The sequence below is a fragment of the Pseudorasbora parva genome, chromosome 3, assembly GCF_024679245.1.
Source record: "Pseudorasbora parva isolate DD20220531a chromosome 3, ASM2467924v1, whole genome shotgun sequence".
Lineage (NCBI taxonomy): Eukaryota > Metazoa > Chordata > Actinopteri > Cypriniformes > Gobionidae > Pseudorasbora > Pseudorasbora parva.
This window is the reverse complement of record NC_090174.1, coordinates 41,940,834-41,967,024: the sequence shown is the minus strand read 5'-3', so window position 1 is coordinate 41,967,024 and position 26,191 is coordinate 41,940,834. Positions and strand designations below refer to the sequence as shown.

General features: G+C 38.4%; 1 protein-coding gene and 1 long non-coding RNA gene across 3 annotated transcripts in view; one reads left to right on the top strand and one right to left on the bottom strand.

The window, feature by feature from the left end:
* Positions 1–6,875, top strand: part of zmat4a (zinc finger, matrin-type 4a) — a 129,913-nt gene extending 123,038 nt beyond the window's left edge. For both annotated transcript variants that reach the window (XM_067438929.1, XM_067438928.1), the window contains one exon: positions 4,344–6,875. In XM_067438929.1, coding sequence (XP_067295030.1) covers positions 4,344–4,371 — 28 coding nt within the window. In that variant the 3' untranslated portion in view covers positions 4,372–6,875. The remainder of the gene's footprint in view (positions 1–4,343) is intronic.
* LOC137071180 (uncharacterized) overlaps positions 1–26,191 on the bottom strand; it is a 157,171-nt gene that overhangs the window by 101,254 nt on the left and 29,726 nt on the right. The window lies entirely within an intron of this gene.

The following is a 26,191-nucleotide window of genomic DNA, read 5'->3' as shown; positions in this document are numbered from 1 at the left end:
CCGCTTTGCGCGCTTGTCATTCTTTAGCTCCGCCCACACGATACGCCTCCAGGCGCACGGTTTTTTCCGGAAAGACTCGGTACAGCCCATATTTCTTTTATAAATATGATAAAACTAAAGACTTTTCGGAGATATGAAGGATGCAATACTACTCTATAGGTACTCAAGATTGACATGAGATTGACTGAAACTGAGTGTTTCACCCCCCCTTTAATGAACTCCTGGAGAGAGTTTGCTGCACTGAAAGTAAAGGGGCCGAATATTTTTGCACGCCCAACTTTTCAGTTTATGATTTGTTAAAAAAGTTTGAAATATCCAATACATTTCATTCCACTTCATGATTGTGTCCCACTTGTTGTTGATTATTCACAAAAAAGTACAGTTTTATAACTATGTTTGAAGCCTGATATGTGGCAAAAGGTCGCAAAGTTCAAGGGGGCCGAAATACTTTCGCAAGGCACTGTAGATATTGCTGTAATGCTTAATACTAGGGGTGTAACGATACATGAACTGACGGTTGGGTATGTGCCACGGTTTTGAAGTCACAGCTCGGTGCGGATTCGGTACACCAGTCTTACAAAATTGCTTTTTATTTATTTTTTTTCAACAGTGGTTTACTGAAAAAAAAAGTGTCTGTCCTTAAATAAATTCCATTATAACTAAGTTTCTTAAATATAATGCTGTAAACTAGACTATATAGGGAGCACACATTACACATTTTGCTATAATATAAAACGTTAACAATAGAGCCCAAACTATTAGCCAAGTTCAGTTGCTATTTATTTTTAGATATAATAGGCTAATCAACACTCATGAGCTTCACATAAGGCAGTTTTTGCATTAACCTTTAAATCTTTTTTCTCCAATTTGTTGTTGAAATATAATCATTTATACACAGTGGCTGTCATTTTCATGACAGAGTTATTTAAACATACATAAAAAAAACAAGACATCACTAACAGCTTAATAAAGTGCATATATTTGGCTAGTTGATTTCTTTAGTGAATCAACAGCTGTGGACACTGAATGACTTCTGAGATAAATGTGATGCTACGTGACATTGTTGTCAAGCTGTTTGTCTTTCCGCAATTAAAACACTGAGCGATTACACGACATGATACATTTTAGTAAGTTGTAATGTATCCTCAAAATACCTTAAAAGATGTTAATTCATGTTCATTCTTTAGGAAGAGATGATTGTGTTTACTGTCACGGTCACGCCACTGCTTAAACTGATGTGCAATATACATTGATCAGTAACGTCACATTAAAGAGCGTCATTTATCGTTTGAATTTCGTGATAAAATGGACTAAATACTTGTTAATATGTTCATGCGGGAACTCGGATTGAAGTGTGTTCCACGCTTAAAACAAGCCGACTATTACCTGTTAAAGATTGCATTCGGAACCGTTCGGAACACGTGCACTGAACCGAAAGGGTTCGTTACGAATATGCGCACTGTTACACAACTTAAAGCTACACTGTGTGATATTTTTCCCCATCTAGCGGTGAAAAGGTATATGACCATCCAGTGAATATTAGTTTCTGTTCTTCTCAATTCCGATTTCGTTTTAAATCCTACGGTGGCCAATTTAGTCCAAGATTAACATGGCTTCCAGTTCGACCTCGTCCATGAGTAGTTCTTCAAGTGATGAGGTTACTTTAGAAAAAGATTATAATTTGCATTTATTTAATTAGTCAGTTAATCTATGTAAAATTAATAATAGTTTTACGTTTTCATAATTTTTTTTTTATCATTTCATTGCTAACATCAGCTATCAGGTTCCCAGACGAATCCAAGCTTATCTTAGTAAAGTAACTTTTATCTGTGCTATCGTTATTCTGTATATCGTACAACATCACTAGCGTAAGGCAAGGTTTACTTTGTAGGCTATATCATTTTCTCCGTCAGCAGAGATCTGTTGATGTGACGGAGATGCAAGAGAGAGCTAGAGGTGAAGGCAAACGCGAAAGGCGAAGCTTGAATTTACGGGTATGTCCCTCTTTGGCTAATGTACTTTCAAGATGGAGGGGCAACATGGCAACTGGCATTCGAACCCCTCACCCGTATGTATTTTCAATGGCATATTATAAACTTACGAGAATACTTTATTACTTGAAAGAAGTAAATATGCATTAATGAGCACATATATTTTTGAAAGAACTAAGTGTTTTTAGCTAAGAATAAACTAAAAAAGTTACACAGTGTAGCTTTAATACATAAATGTTAATGTCTTAATACACAAAAAGATTTGCGAGGAAATAATTTTTGAATGTCACTTGCGGTATATAACAACAGTTTTATTGCGTTTATAAACTTATGGTCAAAGAGAGGTCTTGATGTAAAGCTCTTCATTTACTTTAGATTTGAATTGGAGACAGTTTAGGGTGGGGGTCTTTCTATATTGTACTGTGCTGTTTTAAAGAGATTGTGTGCTAAAGAATTTATGTGTATAATCCTCTGAGGCCTGGCATTTGGAAATGAAGGATGGTTTTAGTGCTGAGGCCTGGAATGCAAATTGCCCTTTGAAGAGGCATCTGGGGTTTTTCATTACTATGGCAGAGATAAACAGTCCTCTCCCTCTCACTGTATCAAGTGACCTGAACCTCAGCAGAGTCCTTCGAAATGTCACATGAAGTGGTGTTTTCGCAGGGTTTTTGTGTCCTTTCTTTGGCTCATGACGGTTGTGACAATAGTGAAGTACGTCAAAGATTAGGGCTGTGTTTAAAAGTCTGAAGTGCTCTCGCTGGTGCCGTTATTGCTCCATGCAATCAGTTCTAGCGCTACTCTAATTGTGTGCTTAACATAACGAGCCATGTACATGTCCATTTCTTTTCACATACGATGCTCTATAAATCAGAACCTTTATCTCAATTTGCCTGCTTGAAACTTGCATTTCAAAGATGTTTTGTCATGGATGTTTTTAAAGTGGTTACTTTCACATTCAATCGCTTAGCAGATGCTTCTATCCAAAGCAAGAATGGTGCATTGTGTATTCAAATACACATTTACATATTAGATGGATTGACATCAACCTTAGGACAGACTGTAGCATTTTCTTCAGCCATTCCAGTGTTAATCGGATTGAATTTGTTTTTGGTCAATGTCCTGCAAGCTTCGATTTGTGGTAAGCTAAAACAGGTCGTTGTCTTGCTTTTTTTCACCATCCATTTCTCTTTAGGTAAGGTAGGGCTGTTGATCATTTAATCAGTTTGATTCCTCACATTGCAGCTCAGACACAATCACTATCATTTGACATGGTTCTTTCTGAGTAATAGCTTCTTTTGTGGCACCATCACCTACATGCAGTCCACCTGTTCTGCAGAGCTCTTGATAAAGTCTACTGGTGCACATTGACTTCAGTCTTTTAGCTCTTACTACTCATTCCTGTTTTTTTCCTGGATTCCCTACAGTCTTTATCATGCTTGTGTGGAGAGTTTTGAATGACAACCTGTTCTAATATGGACTCTCTTTGATAATTGAATCAACAGTGTCCACAAATATCTAAGGAATGTTCTTGAGCCTTCAGCTTTCCTTGAGATATAGCTTAAATCTTGGATAATGAGTGTGGAGTTATCCAGAAAAAAAAATATGGGATGATTTATCGGCTCAAGTCGCTTGAAACTTGCAAGATTCGACAAATTGTACTCAATTTAATAGCTAAGGCTTGATCCTCGAGTTGCTGAACTGATTCAAGTTTAACCATGTAATGCCAGTTCAGAGCCATAGATTATTTCCTGACAACCAGAAGCAAATATCACCAATCCTTTTGAAGATTTGTCTTTTTCAAAGTTGAAAGCCACTTATCAATATTTCAATGTAAATATTTAATGAGTTGTGAACATGGTTTACAGGATATAGAAATGATTCTTAAAGGCAAATTACAGACCTCAATCAAATCCCCCCCTTTCTCTCTCTCTGCAGCTGCATCTGTGTAAAGCATTAGAGTCCGGGTTATGGTAATGTGTAATGACATAACACCCTCATGTTTTCACACACAGCGCATTATAATCTTTTTTTCCAGTGACAATTTCACAGATTTTTCCAGCCCTGTCATTACAGCGAGAAATGGATGGGTACTTTTGTGTTGAGTGCAGGGTACATTTACTGTGTTTTTTGACATTAGTTTTGAAATTATTGAGACAAGGGATTGATCACCAACCACTCCAAGCCCTAAAGCTCGTGATCCCAACGGTTTTCCTTGAGCTTAAAAAAATCAGATTAGATTACAGGGTTGGATAGGTGAAAAATAAAAGTTTCTATAATACAATCTGGTTGTCAACTGCAATAAGCATTTTGCGGTATCATCTGACCTTCTGAACTTTCTTTTTCTCTTTCTAGCCTAAAAAATCAGCTGTGTGTCCAGTGAGCCAGTGGGGAAAAACTAGATGATTGGATTGATGTCAGACAAGCTGTGATCAGCTTGCCCGGGATTTTCTGCCTCTATTCTGTCCTCCTTTTCTTTCTCTCTTTCTCTCCTTCTCTCCTTCTCTCTTTCTCTCTCAACTTGACTGCAAAAGAAGATTGAAGATCCTCTTAAAGTCAGCCTTTAGTCATCCCGAACCCTTTCTCTACCTCCCAGCCTCCTCTACAGCAGCTCTCCTCCTCATGACTCAGACACAGACATCAGGCTCTGAATCTCTGGAGGAGATGCGACTTCATCCAGTGACACCCATCTGGTACTTATTCTGTTATTGCGCCAGAAGTTTATATAGCTAAACTCAGTCATTTGTTGTGTGCATGACTGAATACCGTTCTTGTGGTCACTTTCTCAGCTAAGCAATATCTGTCTAAAAATCTGCCAAATCAATCGTTATAATCATAACAAAAATGAACATAAAAAGAGAATGCACTCTATAGAAACTGTTGTCCACATTTTACCGTTATGTCTTTCATTTATATGCACTATATGTTGTTTGTGTGCAAACAATACACGTTTCAATACAAATATCTGTGTTTTTGGCCTGAAAACATGGGCATTTGGGGCAGGGTTCTACAGAAACAACATTTACTAGATGTGTTTGTTGTACGTGTGTGTGATGTGTAGATAGCCGTTTGATGAATGGGCATTTGAGAATATTTGTAAGCTAATGTGAGCCTATTTAGATTTCTGGTCTGGTTTTTTAATACATTTTTGAAGTTTTGGACAGAATGAAGTTGAGTCTTCAGAAGAAGATCAGAGAAAACAGATCAAGCAGCTAATCCTTCATTGTCCATCACTTATTTTACATGCCACTGTGAAAACAGGTTAGATGTGTACAAACTTACTGTAATTGGTTTTGATAATATTCTAATGATGCTTCAGAATTATTGTTATTATTATTAAAAAAGTATTTTAAAAGAGATTAAATATAGTTATTCAATTGTCATTATTCATTTGCACTTCTTCATTTATATTCTTTGTTTAAAAATAAAGACTAAAAAGGGGAGTTTACTTTAAAACTTAATTTATGACTCTGGAATACTTGATTCTGATTGGTGAATTTGTTGCATTCAACGGTCAAATATTTCTCCATGGTCTGTTTCTCTGTTGTCTCTGCAATGGAGCTAAAAGAATCATTTCAACCAATATCAACTTATAAAGCAGTGTATGTTAAAAGGATAGTTTGCCCAAAAATGAAAATGTGACGTCTATCTGCTATCTGATGTTTCTTCAGTAGAACACAAATGAAAATGTTTGACTCCAACCGTTGCAGTCGTATAACGCATGTGAATGATAACATGCATCTATGAGAGTGTAAATAAATGAAATAAAACCACGCACAGAGAAAACCTGCAGGCTCGTGGCGAAAAATTGATGTCTTAAGACATGAAACGATCGGTTTGTGCAAGAAACAAACTGATTGTTTTTTTACTTCTAATACATCATGTCCAACATCCTTCAGCGCGCAATCACTTCTGGTTGTTGCGTGATCACGATACACTGTAAAAAAAAAAAAAAAAAAAAAAAAAAAAAAAAAAGTGACTGATCACATCAAAAAATTTAACTTGGCCGAATTGAAATTCTGTGAATTGATGCAATTTAATTCACAGAAATTAAATTCAGCCAACTGTAAAATTTAGATGTGATCAGTCTCTTGAAAATGTACAAATTTACAGTGTATGTTGTGTAAACTACGCCAGATCATGGACAGACCTTACGCACCGGAAGGGATCATGATTGTTTCTTGTCTTAAGACATCAATGTGTCGCCACGAGCCGGCAGGTTTTAATATGCATTTCTCTGTGCATGGTTTTTTGTTGTTTTTTAAAACTCTAATAGATGCATGTTACCATTCACATGCGTTATCCGACTGACAGACTGCAACGGTTGGAGTCAAAAGTCCCCTTTATTGTGAATGCCCTGGGGGAAAGCAGATAAACATCACATTTTCATTTTTGGGTGAACTATCCCTTTAAATGTACAGTTACAGTTCATTATCCCAAAATAATCTCCTTTAGGGTGATAAAGGACACTTGGTACTCTTTTTGTGATAATGGTTGAATGTCCATCATTCCTTACTTATTTTACTCAGAAAGATGTTTGACCCTTCATACAAATCAAGAAAAAAGCTAAATATCTTGATACATAACACTTTATCAAAGCCAGATCTCAAGAACAAAACATTACACAATTATGTTTATTATTTAGCCAAGTGTGGTCAGATGTTATCAATCATAATGTATATAAAGATTTTATTATTAACGATGAACAATTCAGTGCACAAATAAATCACTGCTCTGTCACAAAGATGGAATAATTAATTTATGCATTGTTTGATTGGAACTAGTGTGTGTTCCCTTTAAAGAGAGCAGCTTCCTGTTCTCTCCCTCTTTGTGCTCTGGGTCATGTGATCTACTGTGTCTAAAAAAAATAAAAGGCACTTAAAATCCCTTCTGATACAGCGTTTTGATTTTTATCTACATTCATTATCAATACATCTACTGTAGATATGCTTTTTTTATAAGCTTGGTGGGTAATTTCTCTGTGGGACATTTCCCAATTTCAGCCGCAATGAGTGGCACAGGTTCATAGTTCCCTCCGCAGTGAGCAGAGGCCTGCATCAAATGTAATTAACATTCAGACGTCCCATTTCCGACACTAATTAAGCCGCAGCATGACATGAAATTCCCTGCCAGAATCCCACTATGCTTCTGATACTGTACCTTAGATACCCAAAAAAATCAGTTGTTGCGCTTTCTATCCTCTTTTCCCTCTCAAAGGACCGATATTCAGACAACCATGTTCATTCCGAGCACCTCTCCACCTTCAGTCTCTCTGAGAGTCAAAGCCATTTATTTGATAATGAACTTTTCTAATGAAACGTTCCATTGCTGTGCCCCCCTTTCATGCATCCTGACCCGTAGAGATAGATTATTCTAATTAAGTGATGCCGGCAACGGCGGCAACTCATCAGAAGGCCTGAGTCATTAATTCTGCTCATGAGGAAATTTAAATAATGGAATGTAAATGGGGAATGCTCCCAAAAGGGATCTGACTGTGTGGTGATGTTAATGTGAGCAAATGACACTGTGTAATAAGCAGCTCTGTCCATCCCAACAGAGTCCAGCCACTGGCCTGAAAATAAAAATGAAAGAAATATAACTCATTCCTAAATTCAATGTGAAAGCTTTGATGTGCTTTCAGTTTCACTCAGGCTTGATTACAGGATGGCAGAGCTATCTCCGTCCACCTGATTGTTATTTCTGGTATACAGGTAAGTGCCTTTTAGGCCCAATAGACCGCAGCTCACCAGAGCCATAAATAATCTAGTCCTCCAAGCCCCTGTTCTGTGTCCTTGCACTGGAAAAGCAGATCCACTGGAGGCCTGAAACGATCGGGAGTATATGTTTTTCCGACATTTGTTTGTCTAAGAGCATCCACTTTGTGGAGAGCTACAAAAGTGAGGATTAAATGTTATTTGTACATGCATGAGATATAATCAATCTAACAAAACCCTAAAATGGCTTTCACTACTAAATAACTCTACATGCGAGGATGTAGTATGAAAACATGATGGAAAGTGTCTATTGCAAGTGTACGGATCATTAGTAAGTATGACCTGCTGGCTCAGGCCAGGTTGATGAAACTCTCAAATGTGTTTGTTAATGAGCAAAAAAATGGAGATTATAGAGAGATTATATGGAGATTATATACAACCTTTTAACCTCCGGTTTAAAAAAAAAAAAAACCTGTGCACATGTCAGTTTTCAGAAAAGTGTTCATGTACACATACCCGTGTATATGCCGTCAAGAGCATGTCAAACCTGTAGGTGGCGATGTAACGAGAAGCTCAAGGCCACGTAAACCAATCAATCCCGAAAATAGTGGTGGCGCTGGCGGTGACGTGGATCGGTTCTTCGTGTTGGAGGGAGAAGTTGTTCTAAAATTTCTGACCTTCAGGCACTTATTCGCCTCGGCTCCTCGACATAATGGAGCAGCTGTATTTGCAAATGCAAACACATGAGAAGAGTTTGCACCAACATAAATGCGACTGCCGCTCTGAATGCTTCCATGATCACATGTAAACATAAATCACACTTTTGTCGTAGGTGTGACCTCTGGAGCATACTGTGACGTTGGATGCCTAAACACCCATTTGTCTCAGTTTACATACAAATGTGCAAACAACGATTTTCAAAATCTCCACTCTGACCAGGTTTTAGAAAGACTCGTTTTCAGAGGCAAATTCTCAGTTTGCGTGTAAACGAAGGGCGCAAGCGAAGGGAAATGTCCTAAAAACACATTGCCAAAAATAAATACAGATTTTAGTCTTTTGTGATACAGGGCAAGTAAACAATTAGGAACTCTTTGACTGACTGTCTACCAGGGGAAAGCATTGTTGAAAAGCAGGTATTGTGAAACCTTAGTCTCCACTGCAAATAAAACTACTAATTTAAAACTTTATAATTTCCTTCTTTTTGCAAATGGATTTTGGGCACCACATGCAAACTTGATAAAAGGCAGGGAAGAAGAAAAATTAATCCCAATTAATGACGCATTGATACATTATTTTCCTTTACGCATAATTTCTCAAATCTATAAATCAATTTTAGATTACTCTAGAGCAGGGTTTCCCAAAATGGGGTTTGTGAGAGAACACCAGGGGTTCTGCAGGTTGACGAAAAGCTAATTATGCAATCTTTAAAATAAAAAGTTTATTAATTATATTTAAAAGATAGAATAAAACAAATGTTTACCTGCATGCCATGCTACCTCAAGTAATATTTTTTTTTAGGTCAAAGGGGATCGGTTGAGAAAAATGTTTAGGACTCTGTGGGTGTTTTACAGCAAAGCAAAAAAAATCCACAAGCACAATCTAACATACACCGAGTTGGTGGGCGGGGCTTAATATAATGATGGCCGAGTTGTGCGTGCTTCTAGTAAACACAGAAACTGGCAAACGGCGGTCTTTCGAATCGACTTTGATCGCGACTCTGGAAGACTTGGAGTTAAGCTTTTCTCTGAGAAAAGAACAAAGAACGGCACTGAAGTCATTCTTAAGAAGGGAAGATGTGTTCGGAGTTTTGCCGACCGGATACGGCGAAAGTTTAATCTGTCAACTAGCTCTGCTTCACCTTCATTGCTCTGGTTGGTTGTAGCGCTATCCTATCGCGTGCACGCCGTGCAGAGGGAGTTCGAAAGACAACCGTTTATTCCGCCCCTCGGATTGAACCCTGTCAATGGTGAGTTTCCAGACCAAACATCTTAATGTGGGTCTGGCTTGTTAGGCCAAATGAGAGTCGCACCGGTTTCGAGTCCCACAGAGGAGCTCTGGGAGGATAACAGGAGTGGAAGATGAGAGAGGGGACCAGGCCTGGGACATTTATGTTGGTGTTTTATTATGTTTATATGCAGCTGTCGTCCGTGAGGGTTTACTGCTTTACTTTCTATTGTTTGTTAATTTTTCGATTTTTCACTATGTAATCTTGGAACATGAGGTATTCACCTCACAGCTGGTGGAAAAGAATCGGGATAGAACAGAAATCATACTATAGTAACGTTAATAACCGCATCCATTAACATGAAGCAGAGCAGGACTGAATGTTGAAGGAGCTGAGCACGGCCGCTGGAGCGATTGTTGAGCAACACACGGCTCGCGAGCACCAGGACTTTTATTATTTCCGCTTTTTTGGTCATGAGTATGAAGTCACACAGCTCTGTTTATCATATCAGATACATTTGAGTGTGTTTAAAATGATGTTACTCAGTGCGTTCCTCAGCGGCTGCTGTGACGCTTGTTGCACACTGCTAAGAGTAAATCGTTTCTGCCAAATAAAACCGGAAACCAAAGGTGATGCAGATATGATGCAATTGACTGACGACTCCCTCAAACGTCCCGGCCTGACCCCTTAAAATAGCAATTCTCACACAATTTACAAATAGTTGGAAACGTGGGAAATTGTAAGAACTCAACTGAAAAATATAGAACACTGGCCTAGTTGTTTTTGGATATTTTATTGCACAAAATCCTACATAGGGCACCTAATGTTCGCCAGTTCCGGCTTCCTTCTTCCCGGAACACAAACCAAATTACAATCTCTGTATATGATTGGGAAAATCAGATAAACTGCTTCAAGACACCTGAAACTTGCCCACACCCAAATTCCTATCCGTACCAGCACTTCTCACATGTTAACTAACCCCCCACCCCACCCCTGGAGCTCAATTTCATTTTTTTTTTTTTTCACTTCAAGCACTGTTAACAACTAACCCTAATGCTCATACACAGTCACGAACATAAATGGAGTGAGTCATATGGAGTAGGTTTATGAATGAGGAGAGAGCAGAACAGATTAGCTGCTGTCTGTTCCAGTTAGCACCAGCATGGCTGAAGCCCAGGCTTTAGCCAGTGGGAGACATCCAGGTTGTCAAGGTACATCCATCGGGCCGGGCATAGGCATTCTAGGCTCGTGTCTATGCTTGCACGTCCAGATATGAGGTAAATCTGGCCCTCGGCCCATCCCCCACACTGCCCCTGTCGGTCTATCCGTTGTGGCACTATAGAGGTTATTTGCTTTTAGAGTGCATGTTTGTAAACGGCTCCATCCCTCCCTCGCTTGCTCTGACATTACTATGCTGTGGGCAGAGGGGGTGGAATGTCTGTCAGTGCATGTTAGTTCACCACCAGTCAAGGCCTGCAGTCAGAGGCTAAACCGGAGCAATGTTTCTGCCGCTGTTGTGCCAGTCAGCATCACACAGCTCTAGAGAGCCAGGGCCGTATACCGTCGCACCCATATCCTCAGCTCAGAAAACCGACTTAATTTAAACTCTGTTCCCCAAAGGGTTTTTGTGACCGTCTATGACTCCTAACCCCATCAATGCAGCACTAGGTTTCCAATTTGAGGCAGCACAGGGACCCAATTCGTCCTCCGTGGAATACATGGTATGTGCTGTGGCTTTCTGACATGCATTAATGATTCTTTCATGTTCCACCAGACCATAATTTATTCAGGATGAAATGCTCTGCATGGCAATATTATGAAGCCGATTTAAATGTAATTATTAAATTGTGTAATGGAAGAAACGACCATGTATTCACTTGTAGCTGCTTATGATGGAAAGCATGTCTAAAAATTGTGCATACATAAACAAAATATAACTGCATATGAAAAGGTCTGCACATCAAATTAGTTTTAGTCCATGGAAACCCCTAACAATTTCTGCACAATTGACTTTAGAACAAATCGGTCGATTTAAAGGACTCATGAACTGATTCATGAAAGAAACTGTGACTGTGGCTATACGTACCCTCTGAGTTGGCACATCTTTTAAAGAATAAGGCTACTATGTGACCGTTAAAAGTGTCTATAGTCCTGTCTCGATAATCAATAAATCAATTAATCGCACGATTTAAAAAAACGAGCTCGATAATTTTTTCGGCCGTGATAATTTCCACTTTCATGCTTGTTTGTTTTCCTCTTCTCTCTCTCACTGCGCACGCCTCGTTTGGGGAGGTGTTTATACTCGACGCGCAGACCGGGTGCTGGTGTGATGAGATGTCATGCTCGGCCAGATTCTCCTGGAACTCGTGCTTCTTCGGTTACGGAGCCGCACGCAAAGTTACAAATTTTGACTAGCACACCGCCAAGCTGACGTCCATTTCTGGAGTGTTAACAATTAAAACCAAAAAAACAAAAACAAGAACCGTACAGAACCGAACCATGGGTTTTGTGAACCGTGCCACCCCTTATATGCACCTCATCTGTTGCAGATTTCATCCATTTTATTTGTTTTTAGCTGTTTTGTTAATTTATTGTGGATAACAGTCTTTAGAAATAAAAGTTTATTTATCTTTGGAAAAAAATGTACCTGCATTATTATGCCATTATCATTATTTTAGATGAAAAGGGTCTCAGAACGACAAAATTATCGTTTATCGCAATCATTTCTTGGCCAATTTATCTTCCAGCAAAAAAAATTGTTATTGTGACAGGCCTAAGTGTCTATATAGTTTTTTGTTTGTTTATTATTTTGGACACATCAGACCCTATCATAAATCCGCGCAGAGCGCGACAAGTGTTGTTTTTGTTTTTTTTGCTAGTTTCAGCCAACCGCAGTTATCATTTTTACTTCTGACTCCACGTTGTTTAAATAACAAATGCACTCGCACCCATCTGTTCACCCACCGCTGTGCTGGTATGTGTGTTCAGGCGCATTGTCGGCACGTTGCTTTTGTGAGGCAACTGAAATTGACTGCACCATTGACCAACTGAAACCTGGTCAATAGCACAGTATTTTTTATTTGTGTTATTTAAAGGGTGCATTAGTAATATATACGCCTATAGGCGGGTACTCAACATGCATGCACTCTGCGCACACACACAACAAATATTCAAAAATAAAAAGATTACAATGTAACAGATTATTATTATGTAAATAAATTGTGTAAATATCTGGCCGCAGTGTGAACAGATATTTGTGCAAAATTATTATTATTGTTTAAATAAAGATTTTTTTAAAACCTACATGTCATAATGGATAGTCATTGCATGCATCAGAATTACCTATTTGCAGAAATTAAGAATGAAATTGATTAACTATTTGACTAATTGTGGCAATACACACATGTATTTAAAGGGTTAGTTCACCCAAAAATGAAAATTCTGTCATTACTTACTTACCCTCATGTCGCTTGACACCTCTGTTCATCTGCGGAACACAAATTAAGATATTTTTGTTGAAATCTGAGGGCTCAGAAAGGCCTTCATTGACACCAATGTCCTTTCCTGTCTCAAGACCCATAAAAGGTACTAAAGATGTTATTAAAAGCCCATCTCACTACAGTGGCTCTACAATCATTTAATGAAGCGACGAGAATAGTTTTTGTGGGCGAAAAAATAATTTAATAACGACTTCTAGTGATGGCCAATTTCAAAACAAAAAAATTCATGATTTGGATCCCCAAAGATACGTTGATTCATAACCGTTGAAGATTTGTTTTGAAATTTTCATTTTTAGGTGAACTAACCCTTTAAGTTGACTGGTTAGGTTGAGTGAATAGCGAATCTACCGTGGTGCAAGCACACCTATAGCATTTAAAGGGAATGGGATTGGTTTATTGCACGTTACGCCCAAAACGCACTCATTACTGAAGAGACTATGTACAACCTTTTTGGACTATGTGTCTGGCACATCGACCCTTTTTTTTGTTTTTACAGTTTTTTGCCTACTACTGTATATAGTAGGAAGTATGCATATTCAAATGCAGCCTTTATGAATGAGTAATTGAATCACTTACGCAACAGATACGTTTCTTACTTTTTCTTACTTTACATTGCAGTTTATGGACATCAATTCCACTTGGTCATTATGACTTCATTAGAATTTTAACGTAGTAGTAAACCTGCTTCAAAAATGTTTACATGCTGTGCAAACCCAACAACATCTGTAGTTCACAAAAGTCCAACACTACCACTTAAATCATGGGTGCAAAACTCCCCAAATTTTCCATTAGACTTCTACTTACTGATGTCATAAGCTGTACATTACTCACTCTTAACCACTGAGGAAAAAACATTCAGCTTGTACTATGAAACTTTTCTTCAAGCTTCAGAGAATAAATTCATCTATTCATCCATTATGTATTAGTTCAAAGGCCAGCAGCTACTTCAGAGTGCAAATGCTCTTCCTTCTCCTCATTCTCCTTTCCTTCATCTCTGTGGGATCGGTCTTACACAAACTCAAGCTCCAGTGGGTCTTCTGTATAATATATCCCAGTTCATTTCTGTTCTAATTGAAGAAGGGCACAAGACATCTTACAAACTGCTATTGCAACAGCATAATGACGAGAGATAAGAGGAAAGGACCAGAGGCCTTAAAATCAAGGTCAAACTTTCTGTCTAGTTTAGTATTCCAATCGCACCATTCAACAACAAATTCACCTAAAGGTAAATAGTATCTCAACTTTTATTTATTTTCTCATTTCAATTTATGAAGGCCATAATCCTGCACTGCATCATTTGTGTGCACGCTTCAGCTGTCAGCTTGAGCTACTTTTACGGTGCTGTTGTTCAAACATTACATATGTAAATCCGCCCGGGCCCATATGCACGTGCATACCCTGCATACTCTATGCCGCTCCTTCGATCCATTTACTCCATGGGTTTATATGAATATTGAGCATATGGCAACAGAACAAAAATATTATGTTCTCTAGACTTTAATAATTCACTCATATGACTTACAGAGTTGTGCATCTTCAAGACACAAATCAAAAGGTTTACTTGCGTCAAACTTAGTATGAACTTGGTGTGTGCATATTGCATTCTATGTTGCAAAAACTGTAATCTCTCATGGACATCTATCATTAATATAGCATGCACATCATGTGTCTAGCACATCTATTCATCACACCCACATAGTTCTATCATTCATCCTTAATGAAACGAAGACATTAGTGTCAGGGCCACAACCACCACAAACTTTGAGTACACCAAATATTCAGATTTTGCTCAAAAATACTACTTTTTCACCACAGAAATGTGAAAGCAAAAAAATATAGATTTTTATTTTATGTGATTGCCATTTTATCATGTTATTCCACTGACTGACAGCTAGGACATTTACCTATATAGGCAAGTTGTGTTTCCATTAATCTGCTTACATGACACTTGTCACTGATGAAGATTAGTCAGTATAAACCAAAAGTTGCATCCTGATCGTTTTCATGTGTAGTTAATGCACTGTTCGCCTATAAGTGAGCAGGCGGACAGAGATATTATTACAGTGCATATAGAAAGGCTGGTTCCAGGCAGCCCAATGCAGAGCTATGCGTAGCAATAGGAAATTACACACGTGTATAAATGTATAATGTAAAATGATCTATGACTTAGTACAGTGCCTTGCGAAAGTATTCGGCCCCCTTGAACTTTGTGACCTTTTGCCACATTTCAGGCTTCAAACAAAGATATAAAACTAAGTTTTTGTGAAGAATCAACAACAAGTGGGACACAATCATGAAGTGGAATGAAATTTATTGGATATTTCAAACTTTTTTAACAAATCAAAAACTAAAAAATTGGGCGTGCAAAATTATTCGGCCCCTTTACTTTCAGTGCAGCAAACTCTCTCCAGGAGTTCAGTGAGGATCTCTGAATGATCCAATGTTGACCTAAATGACTAATGATGATAAATAGAATCCACCTGTGTGTAATCAAGTCTCCGTATAAATGCACCTGCACTGTGATAGTCTCAGAAGTCCGTTTAAAGCGCAGAGAGCATCATGAAGAACAAGGAACCCACCAGGCAGGTCCGAGATACGGTTGTGGAGAAGTTTAAAGCCGGATTTGGATACAAAAAGATTTCCCAAGCTTTAAACATCCCAAGGAGCACTGTGCAAGTGATAATATTGAAATGGAAGGTGTATCAGACCACTGCAAATTTACCAAGACCTGGCCGTCCCTCAGCCGTAAACATTCAGCTCATACAAGGAGAATGCAGAGATGCAGCCAAGAGGCTCATGATCACTCTTGATGAACTGCAGAGATCTACAGCTGAGGTGATGGGAAGATGGATGGAGCCAAATACAGGACCATTCTGGAAGAAAACCTGATGGAGTCTGAAAAAGACCTAAAAATGGGATGGAGATTTGTCTTCCAACAAGACAATGATCCAAAACATAAAGCAAAATCTACAATGGAATGGTTAAAAAATAAACATATCCAGGTGTTAAAATGGCCAAGTCAAAGTCCAGACCTGAATCCAATCGAGAATCTGTGGAAAGAACTGAAAACTGCTGTTCACAAACGCTCTCCATCCAACCTCACTGAGCTAAAGCTGTTCTGCAAGGAGGAATGGCAAAAATTTCAGTCTCTCGATGTGCAAAACTGAAAGAGACATACCCCAAGCGACTTACAGCTGTAACCGCAGCAAAAGGTGGCGCTACAAAGTATCAACTTAAGGGGGCCGAATAATTTTGCACGCCCAATTTTTCAGTTTTCGATTTGTTAATTTTTTTTGAAATACCCAATAAATTTTGTTCCACTTCATGATTTGTTCCACTTCAATTTTTGTTGATTCTTCACAAAAAATTACAGTTTCATATCATTATGTTTGAAGCCTGAAATGTGGCAAAAGGTCGCAAAGTTCAAGTGGGCCGAATACTCTCGCAAGGCACTGTAAGTGCTCTCTAGCGGATAACTGACCCTTAATCAAAGGTGGAGACATTTGCAGTTTGTTGTAAATGAGCCCTGCTAGACATTCACAGGGGTTAACGTTTAAAATCAATATAATTTATAAATGATAGAACTAGGTTCAACATCAGATGCACCTGACCTGCTGTAATAGCGCTCCCAGGATATAATATTTTATGAATAAAACTGTGCCTTGTCAAATCTGGGCAAGCTTTACATACGTTTCCTGTGAAAGGAAATTATCTTCATTAATATGGAATCCCCTTTAATTCATAACCCTGCAGAGACAGATGCTCTATTTCTCCAAGACTTTACCATGGTTCTTCTGTGGCAATCCTTCATGTATATGATTCTCTTCAAAGCTCTGCAGATACTGTAAATGTATACGGTTACACAAAAATAAGTTATCAGTCATGACGGCAGGATGATAATGAATCTCACACAATTTGACTGAAATTAAGAGAGATTAAATCATTAGTGCACAGTGTGTAGATGCCATATGCTCATGCTTGCGACTTAACTGATGCATAAAAAAATAATGGCTCCATTACCATGTTTTATACTGCGGGATGTTTGATTCTGATTAGTTGGTGCGTCTTCTAAGGTGAGCAATTATTTTTTTCAGTAAATGCACAGCTAGAGTATAGTGTTGACCGCATTATAGTTCCAAATGCATTATTTTCTGTTATTAACTGTCCGTCGTCAATTATACCTTAATTATATCAAACATAAATAATTCTCCTCTAATTGCAATATGATGCATAAGAGAGGACAATAGCCTTCGCCTCCATTTATTCTTGAATGGTTTTTACTTTTCCACTCAACTGTTCAAACTGTTTTTTTTTTTTCAGTGGATCCAGCATCAGCAATAAGTGTGTGTGTGTGTGTGTGTGGTGGGGGGGGGGGGGATTCGGCCATTAAGAAGCCACATTATGAGATATGAAATACAGTTATGAGACACAGATATATATATATATATTTTTTATAGTGTTACTGTAATATATTTAGTTCACATCCATTCGCATTCACGTTTAGTCTTCCCTGCAACCTTCTATTCCAGATTACAGCTTTACATCAGCGGTATTTTTTCCCTTGCCACAATATTGGAACATTATGGGAAAGAAGATTATGTCTGTTCAAATAACAGGGGCTATTATAATGGCTTGTTTCACTTAGAGTTGTGAAAGATTAAATCTGTGGCTAGATGATGTTATAATTCTATTTCTGCTTAGTAAACATTAAAATAAATCTATCACAATTCTGGACAGAGTTGCCAAATGTAAATCAGACTGCTTATCAATGTAGTGAGTTTTCTGCCCTTTGACTAACAAAGCACTTTTAAACACTAATTCTGTTTAATTCTGTCAGGAACCAAGAACAAAATAAACTACAACAAAAGTTTCTTTCCTAAAGTACAATAAAAATTCAAACCAAAAAAAATAAATAACTTAACATCAACCAGCTTGAATCAGTCGGCCCATTCTCCTCTGACCTCTAGCATCACCCATTTTCGCCCACAGGACTGCCGCATACTGGATGTTTTTGCCTTTTCACACCATTCTTTGTAAACCCTAGATATGGTTGTGCGTGAAGATCCCAGTAACTGAGCAGTTTGTGAAATACTCAGACCGGCCCGTTTGGCACCAACAACCATGCCACGCTCAAAATTGCTTAAATCACCTTTCTTTCCCATTCTGACATTCAGTTTGGAACTCAGGAGATTGTCTTGACCAGCACCACAACCCTAAATGCATTGAAACAACTACCATGTGATTGGTTGATTAGATAATTGTATTAATGTGAAATTTAACAGGTGTTCCTAATAATCCTTTAGGTGAGTGTATATCATGAACACAATGACGGGGTAGAATGGAGTGGATTCAGGGTACAATTTTTAATTAGCATTAAACCTTGATACAAGGGGCACAAAGTAAAATCTTGCCTAGGGTAGCAAATTGGTCAGGGCCAGCGCTGACTGCATCCTTCCAAGGATGTGTCCTTCAGAGGATGTGTCCTCCGGAGGGCGCACCCTTTGAAATTAAATGAAATGAGACATAACTTATGTTTTGAGGAGTATGTTCAGTTCAGTTCAGTTTATTCATTCATTCAGGAAATTTAGTTTGCATAGCTGCCGCACACATAATTTATACAATCTAACACAAATTCATATTTAAAAATTTTTTACAGCATGTTATCCATGATTACAATTGATTTAACATAGAAATAGCAGTTGGTATGAATGAGTGTTCTCCACTTCTCCGTAAAGGCCAACACACACGCATCTCTGAACTCGCGTGTGAAAAAAACCTCATGACTGGAGTTCATCCACCTTGTTTTTTAACAACTGGACATTAGCAAAGATTATTGAGGGTAAAAGCAGACGTTTTTTCCTTGTTAGAATTCTCACCCCCTGTCTCACGCCACCCTTCTTCCCTCTTTTCCCTATCCTCCTACTTCCACGATATTCTTCAAGAACAAAGAGCTGATTACTGTAAGGTGTAGAAATGTCCTTAAGCAGGCTTTTTGCAGTTTCGCTGTCAGTCACTGCACCAGTGTGAGTACTGTAGTTCGAAATCACAGATTCTATGTTTTGGCGCATAACCTAAAGAATTTTCACTGGAAAATGTCATCTGAACAAGAAAGTAACGGGATTTGGAACGTTTGGGATCAAAACATTATAATAAATCACACTACCAATGATAATTAAATCTAACAATCACTTATATAACAAACCATGCAAATGATTATTATTTTAATAATTTGTTCTCAAATTGTTAACATTAACAGCATTAGCATTACCTGTATATTTCCAATTTGTAAATCTTTTGACTAAGGGTAAACCTCTAGTTGTCACTGATGATGTCATTTAGTTCTTTCTGGATTACAATCTGCCATCAAAATGACATTTAATTACTCCAGCTGCTGTGAGAAAAGGCTATAAATGGTCGGCTGAAGAACATGCACTATACATGCTCCTCACGTGCGTTAATAGTACTACTAGCCAGACTCTTCTTTTATGTATAAAGACGTGATGTAATGACGAAAAGACATGCTTGAATTTCCAGCGGAAATCCACCACTCTAATTATAACACATTGTTACAAGCTTACTGTTGTGAATGGGGCTTCTGAATATTGACTTATGTACTTGCTCTAATTTTTGGCAACAAAAAAACAACAAAAAAAACAGACTACAGCTTTTATATTATATATATATATATATATATATATATATATATATATATATATATATATATATATATATATATATATATATATATATATATATATAGGCCTATGTCATACATATAGGCTATGTAAACTCGTTAAGAAACTATTCAGAAAATAATTCTATTGCATGTAAGATATATATAACTACATTTAAGAATGGAAAGAAAGGGTTATAAGTAGTATTACTTTTTTTATAAAAACTATTGTATCTGAATGATACTTAAATATCCTGATTCCTTAAGTATGTCTTTAGCAAGTAATGTTTTCTAATGCAATCTTGTAACATTTACAACTGTTACTTATCCACTCTTTTCAGAGGCATATTTGAATAGAAATACCGGTAGGTCATAACCTCTGTACAATATAGGACAAAGCCCCCAGAGCCCAGTTCCTCTCACCACCAGTGCCGTGTTACTTTCCCCAGCAGTGAAGTGGAAAGGACATGTCGACATGCTTCTAGCTGACCGGCTGGCATTGCTCTCACGTTGGATAGCTGATATGAGCTATCAAGACCTTTTAAACAGACTACGTCAAGTATCAGGTGGTCTTCAGATGTGAGAGGAGACAAGACAAGCACTGACCCCTATTAACCTTGCTACGATACATGAGTGAAGTCAGGGTCAGAACCTGTTGTGGGATCTAGTTGCGCTTGAAACAAAATACCATATTCAGCTGAGTGGTCAGGCACTGTCAGGTTACAATGCATTACTAATGTACGATTATGCCTGCAGACTACTGTAGCATCTTCAATGTTTTCAAACTTTTATGTCAATGATCCTTAAAGGGAAGGCTCCGTGGTGTTTTTCTAGGCTTAGTTGTGTTTATGGGGCGCAGTATAACAGTCTTGATACTTCTTTTTTTTTAAACGCCATATTTATATTTAACCTTTATTCCACAACGCTGTCTCCACTGTCCTTTGAACGGCTTGTTTGCTTCCTGCTTCTATGAAGCCTATCCCTCCGAAAAACGCAATGGTCTTAGATTGGTTAGATGGCCAAATGTAGTTTCATGTATTTTTATTGGCTGAAGTGCCAAGCACAGGTTGCCGGAAACGCCACGCCTCTTACCATGACGGGCAGAAGTCACATCTGCGGTGTAAATAATGGTGTCAATATTGCCATAACAATTTGAGCCCGAATTAGACCCACATAGCGGGAATGAAGTAGCCTGACAAGCCGGACCCACATCAAGATGTTTGGTCTGGAAACTCACTCAACTCATCAGGGCTCAATCCGAGGGGCGGGAAAAAGCGGTTGTCTTTCAAACTCCCTCTGCACGGCGTGCACGCGATTGGATAGCGCTACAACCAACCAGAGCAACGAAGGTGAAGCAGAGCTAGTTGACAGATTAAACTTTCCCCGTATCCGGTCGGCAAAACTCCGAACACATCTTCCCTTCTACAGTGCTGGACTTCCAGAGTCGCGATCAAAGTCGATTCGTAAGACCGCCGTTTACTAGTTTCTGTGTTTACTAGAAGCACGCAAGCGCAATTTGGCCATCATTATGTTAAGCCCCGCCCACCGACTCTATACACGATGTGATTGGCCTGACCAGAGTTTGGCGTTTACAGCTCAGAAGTGTATTGAGAGTTGCTAGACGACACTCACGGCAGATTAGATTTGCTGCCGCTAGGGTGCGTCTAGATTTCTAGACTAGGGATGAAGGTCAAGCAGCACCTCTGAACGCAAGGCTTTTAATGGACATTAGTGAATGGTAAGCATTTTCATATTTCAATTATTTTTGTAGTGTCACTGTCACTTCTGTTAGTTATCTTTTTTTATTACACTGCTCTGTGAAATACTTGATTCTGATTGGTCAATCGCGCATTCCAGCGGTACGTTATTTCCAGATAACAACCGCTCATACGGGTACTACGAGTTATCTTGACCGGTACTACTTCTATGCTTAACGCTGGCGGCGCCATCTTGTGGCTTAAACAGTCGTGGGTTTCAATGGAAGACTTCAAGGCAGGTTTCCTTTATAACGTTTTTAATATAGATATTTTTCTTACACAAACGCATCGATTCGAATCAGAAGGCTCTATTAACCCATCGGAGTCGTGTGGAGCACGTTATTTGACGGACAGCTGCATTTTTTATGGACTTTCAAACAAAACTACAACAACTGCTTGGATTAACGTTAGCCTGGACTTTTTAAATATAACTCCGATTGTATTTGTCTGAAAGAAGAATGTCATATACACCTATGATAACTTGAGGGTGAGTAAATCATAGGCTTGGTTTCATTTTTGGGTGAACTAACCCTTTCAGCATTCATTTTAACATTTAGCATATGGCAAATCTTCAGCAATAGATAAAGTCTTAAAGCAGGTTGGAACTGTTTTTCTTTGCGGAAGTTTTGCGTAAGAGCTAATAAAATATTGAATCTCGAGACAATATTTTGTGTCTAATAATTATTTATTTGAGACTAGTAGCCGTGTAATAAGCAGGATAATGTACACCCAGCCGGTTGTTTTGGCAGAATAAACCGCTTAAGAGTGATGCAAGACCACTCCGCTTCGCGTCGGGGTCCTGATCACTCTGTCGGGGTTTATTCTGCGATAACAACCGGCTGGGTGTACATTATCTATATGTACCCTTACATATTCTGGTTAAAGTTTTACTGTACCCGAATACACGACTGAGTAGTAGCTTGTTTGTAAAGGTATTGTTTTATCTGTAGCATGAACAACTTGTTTATATATTTTATATAAACAAATGATGTTCACAGGTGTGATTACATATAAGTATGTTGGTGTTTCTAGCCATTTGTTGGAGAAGTATGAAACAATTTAGTTAACTGCCTAGCATAGGCAGTCAAACCAAACCACGTTGGTCTTGATGTAACGAAAACACACAGAAACTACACATTTAAAAGACATGTACTTATAGTTAAGCCCATAAAGAGCAGCTTCTTCCTTTAATGTGGTAACTATCATCTTTTAGTATGAGTCTTTGAGCAAATCCAGTATTGAACTGTAATAGGGCTGCACGATTTGGGGAAAATATATAATTGCGATTATTATGGGTAAAAAAAAATTCAAATTAAAAGTGTGTATATAACATTTTGTTTATATATTAATACTAATAATTATTATTATGATTATTATTACAGTTAAAAATATTTTTACAAATAAGATATTAGAAATAGACTTTTTAAAAAGATTCCAATAACATTTTCATAATTACAAATAAAAAAAGAGTATGTCAGAATAAATATAACAATATAATAACTCATTAGGGCTGTGTTGAAAAAAAATCAATTCACAAATTCTGAATCGATTTTCATATTAATTTCTAAAGATCGATCCGTAACTCAGAGGATCGATTTAATAATAGGCCTACATTTTCCCTGTGAATTTTAATTTGCCACGTCATTGAATTCACGCATGCGTGCGAGGTGGAAGGACATTAAAACAACGAACATGGCAGCTTTGAAAACTCCAAAACCACCGCGGAAAGAGAATACTAGAGTAGGTAAACAAACTTAAAGGGGGGGTGAAACACTCAGTTTCAGTCAGTGTCATGTCAATCTTGAGTACCTATAGAGTAGTATTGCATCCTGCATATCTCCGAAAAGTCTTTATTTTTTTAATAATTATATAAGAAAGATGCGCTGTTCCGAGTCTTTCCGAAAAAAGCCGAGCGGGTGGGGGCGTGTCGTGTGAGCGGAGCTAAATAATGACGTGTGCAGCAGCGCGCTGTGTGTTGAGTCGAGCGTCATCCCTAACAGCGGTAAAAAAACTTTATTCAAAAAAAAAATATGGCTTTTAATCAGATACAGCCATACATCTATGATCCGGAATCAGACCCAGAGGCTGCAGTTGAACAGGAGCAGCAGCAAAAACGACTAGAGCAGGACGTCTGTATGTGGTAAGTTACAAGTTATACACTAACTATATAATATGCTTAGCGGCTTGTGTTATTTACATATTTATACTTGAATTATATCGTCGTATTTTTGTCTTTGAAGGTGTACATGTGGGAAGTGCAGTTGTGCACGTGTGTTTGTGTGTTTACGCGTGGTTTGTGTAGACAATTGTAACGTTAGTAAGCGGACTGGTTTTGCACCGCAGGCTAGTGTTTACATAGATAGACACGGAATAGTAGCGCATTTGAATGAAGAAGCGCGCTTATTTAGTTCAACATATTTCCCCCCTTTGTGTATTGTTGTTTGGAGTGCTTTTACAATACACAAACATAAAGTTACACATATAGTGGCCAGCTAAACAAATGTACACGCACTACACATCGCATGCTCCATTGATCAATTAACTATACGTGATCATGTTTGGGCTACTTGATGAGCATAGGCAAAGACACAGACATTTGAAGCACTCTTACTCACAGCCTGCGGTTCTAACGTTAGGACCTTTATCGTTGGGACTGCTCCATCCTTCAGCATTAGGCGATTGGAAAAGCCGGCGTCAAGCTGGGCCTTGTTTATGAAACAGTCGGCACCGAAATGCAGCGAACAGATATAAACATTCGCGCAACTCAGTTGCTGATCCGGAAAAGCAAATTACATCCACTGTTGCCTTAACGCGGGGTTTTTGGCGAATCTGTGCAGGACTGTCTTGGTCTGGCAACCAAAAACCCACTTTTTTGGTGACATTGTTATGTGCTATGTGTAATTGTCACCTGTCCAGCATCCTACAAGCCAGCGTTTTGATGGGCATAGCCTGTTGCTTTCGCTCTCTCCCTCGCTCTCTCTCACGCGCTTCCGGTAGAATTGTCCGTAAGGCCCATACAAGGAAATTCCGCCCCCACTAACGTCAATGGGGACGCATGATCTCAAAAAACTTGCCGAAACTTATGACTAACCGGAAGTAGTATTTTTGACAAAGAAATACTCCCATCAAACGTCCACCTTAACTTTTGAAACTTTGTCTATGTTTAGTATGGGATTCCAAGTCTTTAACAGTGTAAAAAGATCAGTATGCATGAAACAGCATTTCACCCCCCCTTTAAGCCGAAGCTCTCGTCACTATACCGCCGCTGCCGTGCTGAAGAAGCGCCGCGGACAGAGAATACAAGAGTAGGAAAACAAACTCAAGCCGAAGCTCTCGTCACTATAACGTTACCACCGCCACCGTGCTGAAGAAGCGCCACGGACAGACAGAGTTTTCCTCACTCTTCCTCTTCTCTCGTTACCGCTGCTGCCTCCAGAGAATACTAGAGTAAGGTAGAGGAGTGAACTCGGGCTGCTGGGTATGTCGAGAACGCGGCTTACGTGACAGCTGTTCTCACTGCAGCACTTACTGCCAAGGAAGTTGTAATGGCTGCCTTGTCATGACAGCACGTGCCCTCTCCACAGCGTGCGTTCGCTGACTAGAGCACTCAGGAAGGGGGATTATTCTTTACAACATCAATACTCCATTCATTTGCAGTTGAATGTCTATAATAATAGTATCAATATGTTGCATAACTACAGTCCTGTAATATTCAGGTAACAGCTGGAAAAAATGCTTTCTATAAAAACACTTATCTAAATCTCAAAGATCGGATCAGATCGGATAATTCAATCGATTCAAGATCTTGAGAATAAGAATCAAATCGATTCTTGAAATTTGAATCGAAACCCAGCCCTAATACTCATACTAATTATTATTATTATTTTAGTAATATTTTACAGAAAATGGATTTTACACAAAAAAAGCCTGCTGGATTACCTACAACAAGCTTTCTTTATTTATTTAATGTTGCTACTGTTTATGCTCAAGCAGCAACATTACACACTAACTAAAGTTTAAAAAAAAAGTGAAAATCGCATGCAACCACCCCTTTAAATAAGCATCTATAAAAACATCCATAAATATCCATTGTTTCTAGATCATAAAACTGCTATATCTGCAGAGAGCCAAATACTGATGATGGATTTCAACAGTAGAGCCACGGGAACATGAGTAACTTTTTCAAAAGGAGAGGATTCTTCTGCTGGGAAAACTATGAATAATGATTCTGAACTATCAAAGTAACATCTGCTCCACGGTTTTATCCTTTCTTTTCTTTTTTGACTGTCAGTGTTTTTGTGTATTTTGGTTGTTTTGCCATAAGGACCTTTGAAAGAACTGACATAATTTGGTGAAGTGATTTGGAATGGTAATGCAGTCAAGAGCTTTAGCTGAAAAATTGTAATGAAAAATAATAATTGTATTATTGCACACCTTAGAATGTTCGTCAACTAATGAGTCTAAAAATATCTCACAAAGTAATTTGGCTTATGTAAGTTACCATACTAATTATGGTAACTCACCGTATTAATTACCATAAATGTATTGTTGGATTTAAAAACGAAATGCCACTGACAAGCAAAGCAAAAGAAAGTTTAAGATAACTTGCACACC